The 16,159-nt window shown below is 40.9% G+C and overlaps 1 protein-coding gene across 1 annotated transcript; it reads left to right on the top strand.

Moving 5' to 3' along the window:
- Nucleotides 1-470: 470 nt before the first annotated feature.
- TMEM26 (transmembrane protein 26) lies at nt 471-15,141 on the top strand. The gene is made up of 6 exons (XM_033004293.2): nt 471-790; nt 4,028-4,106; nt 9,707-9,820; nt 10,315-10,535; nt 11,580-11,656; nt 14,020-15,141. The coding sequence occupies exons 1-6, from the start codon at nt 600-602 to the stop codon at nt 14,439-14,441; spliced, it is 1,104 nt and encodes a 367-aa protein (XP_032860184.1). The 5' UTR covers nt 471-599; the 3' UTR covers nt 14,442-15,141.
- Nucleotides 15,142-16,159: the final 1,018 nt, after the last annotated feature.

Here is a 16,159-nt window from a genome sequence, read left to right as displayed (position 1 = left end):
AATGAATCATTTTAAAAGATCCCAAATATGAACGATACCTTTCAGGGGGAGGGGAGAAGAAAGAGAATTTTGCAGGCTCAGTAATGCTGCAGAGCTTTTAGCAAGGAAGATTCAAATTAATAACGCTTCTTACATTTTGTCTCTTTTGCTATGTTCCCTCTCTCTCTAATGGTAGAGATCTATGAGATGAGAGCAGCAAGTGGGGCTAGCAGAGAGATGGTAACCCTGCGAGATGGAAATCTCCCTGCCGTTTTGTCCTGGAGCAGATGAGAGAGGGGGCAGGAGGAAACCCTTCACGCCCATCCTAGCGTGGTCAGAGCTGTACAGGGTGCTACAAACCACTGTAGCCTGAAAGCGTGAGGAGTTGTGTTGTTTTTTTTTTTTTTTTTTCCTCCCTTTAAAAAGTTTTCAGGAAGTCTGGGGGAGGGGCGATGCCGTTTCTTTTTTGTTATAATGGGCCCCTTTGTGGAGATGGAAGAGAAGAGATCTGTGTGGCTGTGGTGCGAGGCTTCCCGGTGATTCCCAGGGCAACTTCCCAGGGCTCCTGAAAAGCGCCGGGTCCCTGCGGAGCGGGGAGAAGGGGAGGGGGCTGCTCCGGGATGGAGCTGATGGTGCTGCTCAATGCCCTGGCCACCCGCCTGCTCTTTGTGCTGCACTCTCTCATCGGGGTCTGGAGAGTGACTGCAGTGAAGAAAGAACCCAAGTACTGGCTGCTGGCACTGCTCAATCTTCTTCTGTGCCTGGAGACAGGGCTCACCCTCAAGTTTAAGCAAGGCAGAGGCTACAAATGGTGAGCATATCCCGCCGGCTCCGAGGAAGCCCCTCTTGCTTCTTTGCATGTGCTTCGCTGCAGATGCGAGTCTGCCTTCTGCGGCTGCTGCCCTGGCTTTCTTTCTGCCAAGCTTTCAGGGGATTGCGCTTTCTCCCCTGCTGCACCTGGGGGGGTGGCGGTGGGGGGAAACCGGTAAAGCCCTGGCAAGGCCATTGCCAAACCCAGAGGGCTTTCAGGAGGGGTCATTTTGCAGCAGGCTACTTGGGAGCCACTCTGTACTGTTCTGTGCGCGTATCCATACTAACAGCTAAAAAATGTGGGAAATGTGGCTGCAGGCAAAGAGGTCCAGGCTGTAGGGCTGCCGACCCGGTGGGCTGGGGAGCAGGGGGGCCACACACCCCCTCACAGCGTTGCCGGGCACCTCCGAAGCAACATCGTGTCAGGGACTACACGTGTGAAGGGCAGAAGGGTGTTAGGGGGCCCACGCAGGCAGTTCCACGCGGATGCCCTGCACCTCTTACCCATCCTGCCATGCCCTGGTCTGCATCCCCCAGCCCTGCTGCTTCTAACCTCGCTAAGGCCACGCTGGTGACTGAACCAGAACTCGGTGACAAATAAAAGATGAGTGGCAATCAGTCTTGCAGTACAGCAAGAGCAGCTTAAATATTTGGATTTGAATTTGAGAGGCTATTCCAGAGGGGAACTTTCATGCATGAAAGGCTGCCTGAGAAATAAACAAAAAGTTAGTCATTGCAGAGTTTGCCCAAGCACATGGCTTTTTACAAGCATCTAAAGAATTACTACAGTCATCTACAGCTCATCAGTGGACAGTCAGCCAAAACAAATGCTCTGTTAAAAGGAAGTACTCATATCACTAATTGTCAGGATTTCATTAGGACCTTTTATTTTTAAGAATTCAAACTGCAGGCATGATCCAAGACAAGTCCAGGATGAAAAAGCGCTCTAAAGTATTTCAATGTTCTTAAATTCCTGCCCATTTCAACCTGTGAAACTCATTATAACAGAAGCAGTGTTGTGTGACAGTTCACACAAGTGTTCCACACTCTAAATTTGAAGGTAATAAAAGCAGTGATAAAGTCTGGGACACAGGACAATTCAACAACAGCAGAGCTCCAAATGCACAGTTATGAGACGGAGGCAGAGTGAGCAGACCAGATTTACTGGGGAGAGGAGAGAGCAGCAGAGACTTCATGAAGGAACACTTGCTATGGCAGCTTTTGGAAAATCCAAAGAAAAATAGATACAGAAAACAGAGCCATTTTAGATGAATATATGTGCTAAAAGACTGGGCTAAATTTAGCTAGAATTAAATTTTGAAAATGGATGTCATCCAGCACTTTAAGCAGCACAGTTAAGTACGTTTATAGGTAAGAACAGTAGGCAAGTGGCCAGCACCTATTTGCGTCAGGATAACTTCCTGCTCTGGTGGAAAACACATTCAGAACAGGCAGCAGCATCTACATTTATAGAAACGCCTCCACAGACAGTCAGTGATCCAGGCAATGGGCAGCCCGTGACACAGGACTATCCTGCCTCCATGAGCCTCATATTTTTTCCATTCATTATTGACAGAAGATTGTTACTTACTACACCAGCACAAAAAAAATAAATGGCATATATGGAGAAAAAGTATTATTGTGGGCCTGGCCATTTAATACTTCCTCTAGATTGTTCCTTCTGAAAGAAAGGCAGGGTTTAAGCCCCTGAAGTCTCCTGGACCGATCTGGTGTCATTAGCTCAGTATTGCTAACCTGCCAGCTGGATGGATTTTTCATGTGCTCCTACAGGAAATACTGTAAAATATGTTAGTTCTCCCATTCAAATGAGAGGTGTGTTCTCTCCCAAAATAACCAGACTAAAACCCCACAGAATCACTAACTTTCTCTAAAAAAGCAAACAACAAAAAACACCATCACCAAAACAAACACCACCACCACCTCACCCCTGAAAAAAAAAAAAAAAAAAAAAACAAACAAACAAAAAAAAAAAAAACCAAAACAACCCAGCCAACCAACAAGACCCATGACTGTTATTTAGAGGGGATTGACTGAAATATTTCATAGCAGCTCAGCTATCCAGTCAGTTACCTGAGCAACAGGGTTTTTTTTTTCTTTTCCTCAATACTTAATCTCCACTGGAAAAGTCATGATTAGAAAAATAAAGGTACATTCCAGATAGGAACAAAAAGAAACGTCAACAATTTTTGACCAGAATGTTGCTGCAGTTACATACTTATAAGCAAGTTAAATTCACTGCAGAATGTGCCACTGACAGGATAGAAGGAATCAAGCAAGCATCCCGAGTTTGACTCCACTGCCCTGTCCTGGGCCAGTACACGCGATGTGTCTCAGCAGCATTACAGTGATGCTCACTCCATACTACAGCACATCTAGATGGAACATCAGTGGCATCAGATCTTATTTCTACTTCCAAAGGATAAGAACTGCCAAAAAAAAAAAAAAAACACCTACCCAAACAAAACTGTCATGTGTTTAATAAGAAAACATCTGCAACTCTCAGAAGAATCAGCGCTTGCAGAAGGAATAATGGAACCTCTCTAGTACTTCTGAGTAAACTGAGCTCAAGAAGCTGAAGATAATAGAGCTTCACCATCATAAGCTATACAGGAGACTGGCAGGAAGAGAGGAACTAGAGACAGAAATCCCAAAGAATTATACAATTGCAAGTACAATGGGGAAAAAAAGCCAAGACCCATTTTCATAAGCCATTTTAGCCTGCACTGAAAAACCTCCTGCTGAAGAAATGCTTGTTTTAGACAAACTGATGCTATTTCTACCTTTCCTGTGTCAATGCACAGGGTTCTGATCACCAGCCTTTCTTCCAGCATTATTTAGTGAAATGACTCAATACATTAATTCACCCTTCATGAAATCAGAGAAATCATGTTAGCTAGAGGCTTTTTTTTGTTGTTGCTTTAAATACAGAGAATGCTGTGATGGAAATACAAACAGCAAAGTGTCATAGGTTAGTTCTTAAAAAGGTATTTTAAATAACTTTCCATATATGCTCTTGGATGTACAAATAAACCTATGATTTACAATACCGACAGCATGAGGAATTCAGCAAGAATAGCAATTCTTATTTGCAGTTACCCTGTTTCTTAATACCTCATACGGTAGGAGGCACAAGATACTTTCCAATGCAAATAATGATAGGATATATGGTATTTATGATGTGATATAATAGCAAGCTATCTTTTCTTTTCCTTCACAGGTTTTCACCAGCAATATTTTTATATCTGATTTGCACAGTACCATCACTATGGCTACTAGAAATTCATCATGGCACTCAGGTATTTATTATGAGAGAAGATGGACTAGTTTGAAATTGATGCATTGTTTGATGGGTTGGATTTGGGCACACAGACAGATCTGCCAGGTCTTGTTCCAATTTTCTATTTTATACTGGTGGGTCTCCCAGTCCAGGTCCAGTTATAATATGGAATACTGTATATTTCCCAATCATGAGCCCCATTCCTAGCTAAAATGAGACCATTTATTTGTATTTGGCTAGGGAACCAAGGCCTAGAAGTTTGAAAAACACCCTCTCACCCTCAGGTTACCAGCTTGAATCTTGCTCAGGATGGTAAAAGAACCTTATTGCTTTAGAGGCCTTTGTAAAATAAAGCATGAGTTTCACGGCACTTACAGGCAGATACCACAACTTCAAGCAAGCCTAAATTGAGACAGGTATTAGTGAAAGGGGTCTTAAGTTACTTCGTGCTTGCTGCAACCTAGGAGAATACTCACAGATTGCTACCACAGATAGCTGACACGGTAATTTGTCAGTGTTTATATCCTTTCTTTGTTCATGCTGTATAGTAATTTGGGAGGGGGTGTCTGGATTCCAATTCAGGACTAAAACACACAGTAAAATTTTTGAAGACAATTGTTCTTTTGGCAGGTGGAGTCAGTCAGAGCCAGGACAGAGCCACTTATCCCAGCAGCCTACGTTGAGTGAGCCATCTCCCCATGCAGGCTGCTTTTAAGCTCCCATAGCACTTCCACATACTGAAAAGGAGATTTTATCTGTCCCAGCATTTGTACGTATGCAGTACCTTACAGCCGCAGCAGAAAAGTGCCTGATAGGAACAAGAGCAAAAAGCAACAGAAGAAAATACATAAATTAGACTAAGAAGACATAGTGCCTCATTTTCTCCTCCAAAATATTGTTAGAGCCCACAGAAGCATAATCAAATATTCAAAATTGTGTTTACACTGAAAATGCCCGAGGCTTTTTCTAAATACAGCAGCAGGAATTTATTGTCTTCTTGTTTTGCCAAATCTCCTTAAACAGCCACAGACAGGTAATGTGGATATTGAGAACATTTGTCATAGTTAAATCTGGTCCAAGAAACAGGCTAATTCTGTAGTCAAAGGCAGCAGTTTATTTCCCAAAATGATGTTAGAACATGGCATACTTTGTTCTTATTGATATACTGCTACTGTGAATTAAAGAGGGAGTATATCAAGTTAACAGCTTAGTTTATACCTGGAGAGATAAGATTGTGTGTTTCCAGAACTCTATCTAATAGATTCAAAAACAATACCTCCAGAAGGGGAGCGGCTCTCCTAACAATTATTCTCAAATACAGCCCCCAGACTGGTACTACTCTTCATACTAAAGTATTTCTGGGATTTTTCTTATTAAAATACTAACAGAATGAGTAATTATGCAGTTGCTAGATCCACACATGTGACATGTATGCTGTGAAAACAGTTTGTGGTCTTTAAGGCAGTAGAACTTGGTTCTCATGTTGAATCTCTGAACAGGAAACATCAACTGCTTGTGTTGGTGCTGTTATTTAAGGCACGTGCTAATACGGAGTCTCTCTTCCTGAAGACAGAGGCAATTCTGCCTGTGAGTGCTGCAGAACTGGACATAAGTAATACCATTCATATATCAGTGGTGAAATACTAACTACATAGGAACTACTGCTTTGCAGTAAAGTATTTGGGGATGAAATACATGTTTGGGAGAGACTATAAATTGGACTGTACTGAGTGAAAAAAAATGCTGACTGCAAAACAGAGTGGCAAGAAAATTAAAACTATTTAATCAATTAAAAAACCCGAACATTCTTTCTTAACAGTGTGTAAGATCTCAGATAAACAAATACCTCTGTTACCTTTTCAAATGCCTGGTGCATCACTGCCACAGAAAGCGATAACTGACCACCTTTCGTGGGGCTCACCCAGCTATCAGCGCTGTAGTCAGTGTAGGCTTCCCAGTCAGGAATAAAACAGATGCTTGGTAAACCTCGTAATTATTTTTAACCACCTTAACTTGAACATTTTAAGGAAACCGTGAATATTACTGCCTATTCCCTCAGCCTCATTTTGAGGTGGGATTCTCTTACCAGATAAAATTCTAGTATATCCCTCTCCTAAAAGCGATCTTGCATCTTGCACCATTTCTTCCCTTCCACACCCATTATCTTCCTCAACTTGGAAAACAGCTTCAGCAATCATTTCTCCCCGTTTTACACTTCAGCTTTCCTGTATGAGCAGAATGAAGCAGTCACAGTTGCTGTGAATTTCTGACATCACGCACGTTGCTGTAGCGATGGCCACACGGTTTCCAGCAAATTGCAGAGAGCCAGCGGGGTACCTGCTGCTTGGCAGATGGCCCGCTCCAGGGCAGGGCTAACCTCTTCCACAGCACTCTCGGGCTGCCAGCCCTCACGCGCTGGCGTTAAACAGGATTGAGGGGACTCTGCCCAGGTATTCAAGTGTCAATTTTACCGTCTCAGCGATGGACCCCTTGTGAGAATTTTTAGCTAACCTCGCTTTTATTTGCAAATAATGGACTGGGAACAACATGCAAAGAGAGATTTGCTGAATAAGTTCAGTGCTGCAGGAGTTCCCCATGCACTGACAGTGAGCTCTCTGCTGGCTGCACACTAGGACAGCACTGTGTCATGCAACAGAGCTTCTGTTTTGATTAGATGTTTTATAAATCAGGGGAATGTAAGCTTCATCTCAGAACAAACAAAAGTAAACCAAGATAGAATTAATGCAAAATGTGTACAATTTCTTCCCATTTAATTTTTTTGCACAATAAAAAAAAAAATAGGTATTTTTGTTTCGCTTTGCACAGTCTCAATATCTAGGAGTAACTGGGATCTAACAGTAGAGAGGTAACCTACGTTTACCAACTGCCTGTGAAACTTGGTATTCACTTTTTCCTTGTCACATTCCCATTAAGTCACTGCGTATACGTAATTGGGTAGGAAAATCTGCCTGGCATAAACAGTCCTATTTACATGCATATACATGATGAAAATAAAGGCTCTTCTCCAAACTTCCAAGTGAATAACCATCACAATCACCACTTAACAGATATTCAGAGAGAAGCAAACCAAAACAAGATATGAACATACTTAAATTAAAAAACAGGGGCTTACTTAAATGACTGGCTTTGCAGATACAGTTTTCCATTTCTTGCTTGCATGCAATTGAGAAAAGATACGGTCCTGGCCCTGAGGAGTGCCATTCAGAGTTCATGGAGCCTTGCACTGAAATAGTAACTACTCCCAACTCAGCTGGGAATAGTTGCAAAAATTACATATAATGAATGAAGTAGTTACATATTACATATGATGAATTGAAGTAGTTCTCTTAAAGAAGTGCTCTCTACACCTTTGTGCCATGGGGCAGGGGGGAGGGAAAAAAAAAGGAGCCCCCTCGGAAGCCACATGTAAGATGTGGTATGCTTTCCTCCACCTCCCTCCAGTGGTGCAAGTGGTTGACTCCCACGGCTCCTTGGCCCCATGCAGACCTACTAGGAGAGCTATCTGCTCTCCACTGTTGGCACGGAGAGGGCCATGGCATCTGCTGAGCAGCACCCATACACCTCACTACCCACACAGTATAACTGCAACAGGCTCTTATTTCACTCCTCTCCTTCAGTCCCCCAATTTACTTACTGGGAGTTCTCAGAGCGTTTGGGAAAGGTTTTCCACCATCCTTGAATGTACAGCAAATGCAGCAGGCTGCCCTACATGGCTCCCGCCTCAAATTTGGCAAATTCATCCCCAAGAAACAGGGCTTTAAAAAACAAACTGAAAAACAAACAAAAATCCCCAAACTCTGACATGAAGTTTAATGCAAGTTCATAGATCCCTTCCTCTTACTCCTGCCAGACTGGACAAGGGAGTAGAGGAGTATGCCGAAATGCAGACTTGATGACAAAAAAAGAGGCTGTTGAAGTGAGTTAGCCTTCCTCCTCCAGCGCAAGTTGGCAATCCCTTTGCCCTACCCAGGCTATTTCTTACAAGGTAGATACTCACTTCTTGGTATTCTGGGGTGGTTATGCCAGTTATGCATTATTTTTAGGTCATGGTCTCACTCAACTGTGTCACACTGTCTGTAGGGGTTACTCAAAGGCTGACTTGGACCTTGGGGACTGGCCTCTGGAGGCTTTAGACTTTTTTGACAGGCAACAGACAGAAAGGCTTCTCCAGAGCACCAGTGAAGTTTAATTTCTGAAGCACTTTCTGAACAAGCTGTTCTCTCTCTCCCCTTTGGTTGAAAGGCTAACCCAGAGATTAGCCCCCCCAAGGCTATAGCCCAGCAGAGTACCAGCCCCTCCATCTCACTGTTTCCTTGTCCAGAACTTTAGACTTCCCTCTTCCGAATGGAAATATCTTCCCCACACATGCATCCATCTTTCAGCACTCACAGCCACTGTCCAAACAAGGCAAGCATTAGGTTTAAGAGCCTTCACTACCAATTATAAAAGCAACAAGCAATAACTTTTTTCCCAGATTTTTCAGACCACGAGGAGTTGTATTTTTTATCTATAAGGAGGTCAAGCAAGAGGCAGCATTTGCCCAGACACTGAGCAACATTATCAGACACCAAGTAAAGTATCAAAGTGGAATTTGAAATTTGCTAGAATGTGACATTTGCTGGAAAATGTTGCCTTTATATTGGCAAGCATTATGCTGAACACAGCTACTCAGTATGCACTAGGACACATTTTGATTGTTGCAGAAAATCACTCCCTGTGCAATAAAATGGTGGGGGGCTCAGTGGAAAAATGCAAATCAGCTGGTGTTCTCTGGAAAAATAGGAGAGGATAAAAGTCTTTAATAACAGCATGGTTTGATTTTCTAATTATCCCTTTTTTTTATTGCAATGAAGAGAGATGCTAAGGGATTGTTATGAAGATAGATTTTAAGCCCATACCCCAGTTGCTTGGGGGCCAACCTTGGGTGTGAAGGTAGAAGGGCAGTGAAGTGCTGCAGACCTCAGATGGGACACAGTCCCACCACTGGTTTACTGCAGTTGAAGTAACAATGTTCTAGCCAACATTCAATTTTCCAGAGCACTGGCTACTTGGAAAAAGTAAAAATACCCATTTTTTTTCTACTCTGCAGGGCGTAGGCAATAACACAGGCCCATTTTTCTTAATTATTCCTCAATCTCACCTCACACATTATGAATTTCCTTGCAGAATAAGGCACAACTAGAGTGGGGGTGTTGAGGCAGCAAAGAATACAACCCAAACATTCTACACCAACTCTCTTCACTTCAGCCTTGAGGGAAGTCATACAGAAGAATGAATCAAAAACATTTTTATAGAACTTTTTATGGATAGTAGACATGAGAAGCAGATATTTTGAGAACAAGTTTAAATATAGAGACTGACCATGACCAACTTTTACCCTAGGGACCTACCAACACATCACTCCTGCCCTCATGAGAGGAATTCCTCCATTCTAAACAAGAGGGAAATTACATTCAGAGTGATCATGTACCTTTGTAAGCATCGAACAACTTCCACAAATGAACCTTCTTTAGTTCAGTAAAACAGGACTCAGCCACAGAGTGCACCTGGTCCCTGTGTGGGATGTTTATACATGTGTGATGTTTTTGTTCACAACAGTACTGTGGCAATGAGCCCGGAGCAGTTCAGGTGAATGTCAGCAACCAAGACTTCAATCAATCCAGAGACAGCAGCCATGGAAGCGAGGGAACAGATCACCACATCATTCAGACGGTGGGACACTTTTTCCTATTCCTAGTAGAGATCTTATGATATTAAAGCACTTAGAGAGGGCTGTTGGGTCTATTTGGGCAAGCTTCTCACACAGTAAGTAAAACTAGAAAAGGAAAGAAAATAATAGTTTCAGAAAATTGCATTGTGAAAATGGCTTATGGCGTGCTGCATACTAACTAGTGTTGGTAGGACAAGTGTCTGTGTGAAGAGGAGACTCTCCTACCATTCTCTTCCAAACCTCAGTAACTGAATTTAGAAAGTGTCTGGGTGATGGTTCTGCAAAGGATAATGCTCAGCTTAAAAATAAGAACAGAAGTAGTACACAGAGAAAGAATTTCTATTCATTACCCAAAGTCTGTATTAATGTGCCTTTTTCAAATTATGCTTGCCACATAGAAATGATTTGCTCTAATACAATGTGAAGAAAAACAAAAGCAGGCTTAAGGATGAATCAAGTCTCCTGAAGTTACAGTATGTTGTTGTCTTTTAAACAGGCTAAAGTCTTTGTGAATCAGCTCTCCACAATCTGTGAGACCGTATGGACACTGGCCCTCCACCAGACTTTTCTACTGCTACTAGTAGTTGGGAGATGGCTTCTCCCCATTGGAGTTGAAATCACCCGGGATCAATTGTCTCAACTGCTTCTCATGTTTGTGGGAACAGCAGCAGATATACTTGAATTTGCTAGTGAAACCTTGGACATCGAAGATGTTCGGTAAGGACTATTTGTTGATATAAATAATTTGCATAATGCAAGATATTGATTTTGTTTGAAGGCTTGTCTGCACAATCTGCGGCGTTCAGACTGGTGGAACGGTATTTCCCACAGATAACAGAAGACTATGTTCAAGGGCTCTGTTTGTCTACTCTCACCTTTCCCTCTGTAAAAGACCTAACAGCCTTATGGGATTTGTTAAGGATTACTCATCTGTTGCCAGCAGAGAAGCATGTCACATCCATCACAATAAAAGTGTACAAAGAGCCAAGCAACTAGCATAACTGCTGTGGAGAGCCAGTTCTTAAAACTACAGGAGCTGAAAGTGGATACACAGTAAGCCTCTTTCAGGTTAATGAATTGGTTTAGACTGGCAAGGAAGCAAGTAGACTTTGCTTTAGTGATTCATTATCCACGTTGCTTCTTTGGTTCTCTCATATGTACTTTCTCCATGATAGAATGACAAAGTGTTCAAAGATAAGAAGAAAGGGAATGACATAGTCTTCTGGTATGAATTTTCAACATTTTGATCTCTCCCAGAGAAAGTAAGCTCATCTTCCCTTCACAGCACAGAGATGAGCTGTGAACATCCATCATAAAGAAAAAGAATCACAGAAGAGGTTCAGCCTCTCTTACATACATACTTTTTTTTTTTTAATATCAAAGAAAATGTTTTACAGTAGGAAAAGAGGTCCTTCCCACTTGGCAGAGAAGCTTCAGGCTTGCAAGGAATTTGTAATCACTACAAGGGTAAAGATATCTCCTCTTTGAGCCACAGTCTATTTCCATATGCTTATCATTATAATGTTAGCATCAGATATTTAGTGTAATTACACAGCTGGAACATGTAGACTGAACAGCAAAAATTCCATACCAAAAGGTGCCTCTGTTTTCCCTAGTCTTACATCTCAAGAGCATTCGTTAATCAACCACTGTTTCACTCAACCACCCTTCAAATGACATTCTAAATACTCCAGGAAACATTTTTGTTATCACATAAGGAAACTGCATCTTCACTGTTATCACTTTTTTCCCCTCCCATAGGAAGAATTATGCTCTCATAAATGCAATTCTTGCTGTATGGACCTGGAGTATGTTACAGTTTCCACTCGATCTTGCAGGTTAGTACTCGCACACAGACAAGAAAAGAGATCAAATGCTTTAAGTTTTTGCTGGCATGTCTTGCAGTTGTGCACACACAACAGGCTATACCAAAAACTTCTGGTAGAGAGCAATTCATATGACAGTGATGGTTTTTGAGGAAAGCCCATTGCAGTTTCTTTTGAGTAAACACTTGTTTCTGGCTAACCTCTGATCTCCCTGATAAAACTATTTCCAGAAAACAACTAGAATTGCAATTTTGTATTGGAGCATCTGCTCCAGTTGCCTGTTACTGCCTTAAACTTCACTATGTGAGCTCTCAAGTTAGATCTGGTCTTGGATTATATTATGGCTTGAATCCAAGTAGTTTACTAGACCCTATGGAGAAATAAGAGATTGTTAACCATAGGGAACAGCACAGATGTTATCACATGAGAAATTACCTATTCACAGGGAACCTGAAGGACCATGTAATGTTGGGACTATGCACCATTATCTTACAGGCCCAACATCCAACCAACTCAGGCTTGTATTTGTCCCCAGGCAGAAGGGACTTCTCTATGTCCAAGAACAACGAAAGTTGTCTTAATCATCTGTTTCAACAGATGGTTTGTCTTCCAATCATTCCAAGTTTGCAACTCAATTGTACCAGTCCAAAGATATGTTATCCTCATTAGCATCTTCTATAAAATTGATGAATAGGTTAACACACTGACTAAAATAATAAAAGCATAATAATGAAAAAAATTCAGGAATTTTTCATTAGCCTTTTCTTCATGGACAGCAATAAGCTTTGTTTTTAACACTGAGGTTATGAAAATACTTCAGCTCAGCAGCTCACCATCTGAAAAAACTGATGCAACCACATTTCAGATTTATCACAGCTAAAATTCCTTTTAAAGATACACAATGCTCAGGTGTAAAAAAAAAAAAAAAAAACAAAAAAAAACCAAACCAAAAACACCACAAGCAGACACAAACACACAAAAAACCTAAACCAAATCAACAAACCAAACAACAACAACAAAAAACACCACCACAAAAAAAGCCCAAAACCAACACAAACAAAAACACCCGTGTACACATCACCACCACCCAAATAAATTCAAACAGTGCTTAAACAATCATATCATTAATTCAAGTGAAGTAACCTCTTGAACTGTGCATTTTTTTCTCTGGCTATTGCTTTCCTGATTATTTCATTATATTTACCAGATAAAAATTAAATTATTGAACACCCATTGTCCTGAAATTTACTACAGTTAGAGTTTATTTTAGGTAGTTCCATATAGTTGCACAGATAGTACTTTTTCTTCAAACATCAGAAGGTTTCCTCACAAAAACATGACAAAAATATAAACTTTTAGGCACTTATTATTGGACTACAGCAATGCATTTAGGACTATTAAACAGTAATGGCACAAACATGTTAAAAAATCAGCTGCTGCTGAAGCTTTGCCTACTGGATTCAGCAAATTTCTACATTCTACAACTCATTTTCCACTAAGTCTTCCCTCCCCAGCACTGACTCAAACAGAATTATCGAGATAAGCTGAAATGTTTGGCAGTTGTTACTGCATCACAGGTAGCTATGTATTTTAAACTAATGAAATCCCACTGCCTGAGAAAGAAGTTAGTTAAGCTACGTGCATTTTCATAAGAGGCAGCCGTATTTACCACACACAAACCCTCCTGATGATCCCACGAAGAGCGTTCTAGCCCATCACCACTTTTATAGCCAAGGGGAACACATCCACACAAGTTTCCAGTCACATGCAATTTCATACCCAGAAGGCTAAGAATCAGTAACTGTGGCTCAATTCTTACATGACAAGCAGCAACCACAGTTTCTTCCTATCCATAATGCTCGATATTGACCTGCACTGAAATGACTTATTCTTACTATGACACATGAAAAAGGCAATGGCTATCTGGTGAATCTTTTAAAAGCAAGGTCAGCCTGGAACAAATTGAAGTGCTACAGCTCAGGCTGTTCCCATTCAGCATGGTATTATTTTTTCCTTTTAAAGATACATACTATCCTACCACGCTGATTTAACAGAAAAATATCTGGGAAGTTGTTACAGAAAGAGTAGGTGACCTACTTCTGGTTCTTGCTTTGAAAGTATATAAATACTGATACCTTTGTGGGATAGAAGAAGGGAAGTGGGTTTTGGTCCTGTTTGGCAGACCACATAAGTGCCTGCTTAACCTGAGAGCTTAGTGTGTTTTGCTGAAACAGATCCCAGAAACTGGATATGCTTTAAATTGAATTCTTCACAGCTGAATGTATTTATAATCCAGGGTACCCTGGATTATAACTGCCCTTTAGGCCAACCCTGGCTCAATTTTTAAAATTGTTATAACTGTGTTTTATTTCCAGTACAGCATATTGGCTGCAAACCAGCTGCATCGACTAGGCGGATCCCCAGCCTGCTGCTTTGCAGGTACAGCGCAGAACTGTGGAACATCGGGGTCAGCCTTTTCATACAGGACGGTCCCTTCTTCATTGTGCGTTCAATCCTGATGGGCCATTTCAGAATATTCAATCAGATGCTGGTGTTTTTTACAGCTAAGAATATCTTAGTTGTGACTCTACAATTGTATCGTTTGGCAGTGATAACGTTAGATTTTCGTGCTACCATCCTTCAGAAGAGCAGGAAAGGAGAAGTCAGCTGTTGCCCATGCGAGCCTTACGAAGCTAGTATTCACACTACTGCTGACCAAGATACTGAAATGAAAGAGTTTGTTACTTCTCCTCCAAAAGAGGAAGGCCAAGCTCCATCAGAAGATCAGCGAGCATAGGTACTGACTTGAAAGAGGTTGCATTTCCCACAGCTTCTTCAGAAGGGCTTAACCTATTTCTATGATTGAGCATACCTTGAGTGCCTAAATCATCTCTTCCACCATGAGATTAATAATTTCTTCTGCATTGTAGAGGGAATTTCTGAGGCAAATTCATAGAAGTGGGGCATTCTTTTATCCATTTGTATGGTGGGTTTTGACTAGTTCCTTATTATATTATCCACAGGAATTTTATAGACATAGTTTGTAGTATCAAGAAAGGTTTGGCACACCAACAAAGTTGCTAATAATATTTGGTGGCACTGTGCTATCATACGTACTTGCATATATTCGAATAGAAGGACAAGCCTATCCATTATGGAAGTCCAGAAGCATTTAGCATTGCTCAAATGGTTGGGCTATAACTAGAGTGTGATGAACAATGTGTTCACTGTGTATGGGAGCAACTTCAGCAGCTACAACTGTGCAGGCATGTAAGTGAAGGGGGAATAACAGATTTCTACTGTTACTGTGATGTCTACACATTTTTCATTCAAGAAATTTAAGGAAGTCATCTTCAAATGTTACCTCATTCTTGTCTGGATTCATTTAAAAACTATGCAACACGATGAAACTGCATACACAAGACTGTCTCTTACGACTTGCATGGTCTGAATAACCTAAGCTTTCCAAATAAATAAAAATAAAATGCAGCCCCACAGATCATTAGATTACAGCTGCATTTGTCATAGGCATTTTCTATAGAGGTGCTTGCCTTTCTGTTTATACCAGTAGGAACACAAAAACAAACAAACAAAACCACCCCAAAATATTTGTAAAGACTTTTTTTTTTCCCCTTGTTTCACTGCTCACAGTTGACATACATTTTTTAAATGTCCCTATTTTGTATGATTTTTTTTTTTTAAAGTGGCCTGACTCAGGCATACAATCTAACTAGAAAGAAAATAGCACTGCACAAGTTTGACAAGACAATCTAGACAAAAGGATTTGGGCTTGTGCTTCACACTTCATAAAGCACCACAAGGTCCCATGAAATCACTTGAGAGATTGGTCTGTTGAGTGTCACGATCCATTTTTAAGAAATGGCTAATAATTATTAATTTACAACTTTCACATTTAGAGTGAACAACATAGGGCCCAATTAATTTCTCCCAAGAACACACTTTAGATCAGTGTAAGACTTTCCTGGGTTTAGCTTATAGAAGCTGAAAGTAAGATAAGTGATTTTTGAAAGTCTTCCTAAAAATTATATTCTCACATAATATGGAAGGTGCTTTTACAAATTTGTATCCATTTTAAGAGAGTGGAAAAGCATAGGAAAAAAATCTAACAAAAATAAAGTGACCTAATTAAGGTAATTTCCCTTATTAAAAACTCCAAATTAAACCTTATTTTCTAAAGCCTCAGCTACCTAAAGACAGACTCTGATTTTGGGAATTAATAAAAATGTTTGTCACCACTGCAGCATTCATATACTTATTTATCCATAGCCTGATAAGCAGTGGCATGTTTATTCTTTGAAAGCTGAACCTATTTAAAAATTCCAGCCCCTAAACATGTGAACCTGTGTTTATACCTGTGAGCTGTCACTGTTCTATGCAGGATCAGGTCCTTCCATTATGAAAGAAGAAAATTCATAGCCATAAAGAAAGAAGGAAGTCTCATACTTCATAGCCCTTTCTACCATTTATACTTTAGTAATAATGTGCAACACCTCC

The sequence above is a fragment of the Tyto alba genome, unplaced genomic scaffold (assembly GCF_018691265.1).
Source record: "Tyto alba isolate M040663 unplaced genomic scaffold, T.alba_DEE_v4.0 Super-Scaffold_1, whole genome shotgun sequence".
Lineage (NCBI taxonomy): Eukaryota > Metazoa > Chordata > Aves > Strigiformes > Tytonidae > Tyto > Tyto alba.
Note: the sequence above shows the minus strand (reverse complement) of the source record. Positions and strands in the feature narration are given on the sequence as shown.

Bases quoted from the DNA above. Each gene is read 5' to 3' on its own strand.
- TMEM26 (XM_033004293.2), top strand. From the start codon at position 600: ATGGAGCTGATGGTGCTGCTCAATGCCCTGGCCACCCGCCTGCTCTTT. The intron at 4,107-9,706 runs GTATTTATTATG...TGTTCACAACAG, and splicing joins AAATTCATCATGGCACTCAG to TACTGTGGCAATGAGCCCGG. The intron at 9,821-10,314 runs GTGGGACACTTT...TCTTTTAAACAG, and splicing joins ATCACCACATCATTCAGACG to GCTAAAGTCTTTGTGAATCA.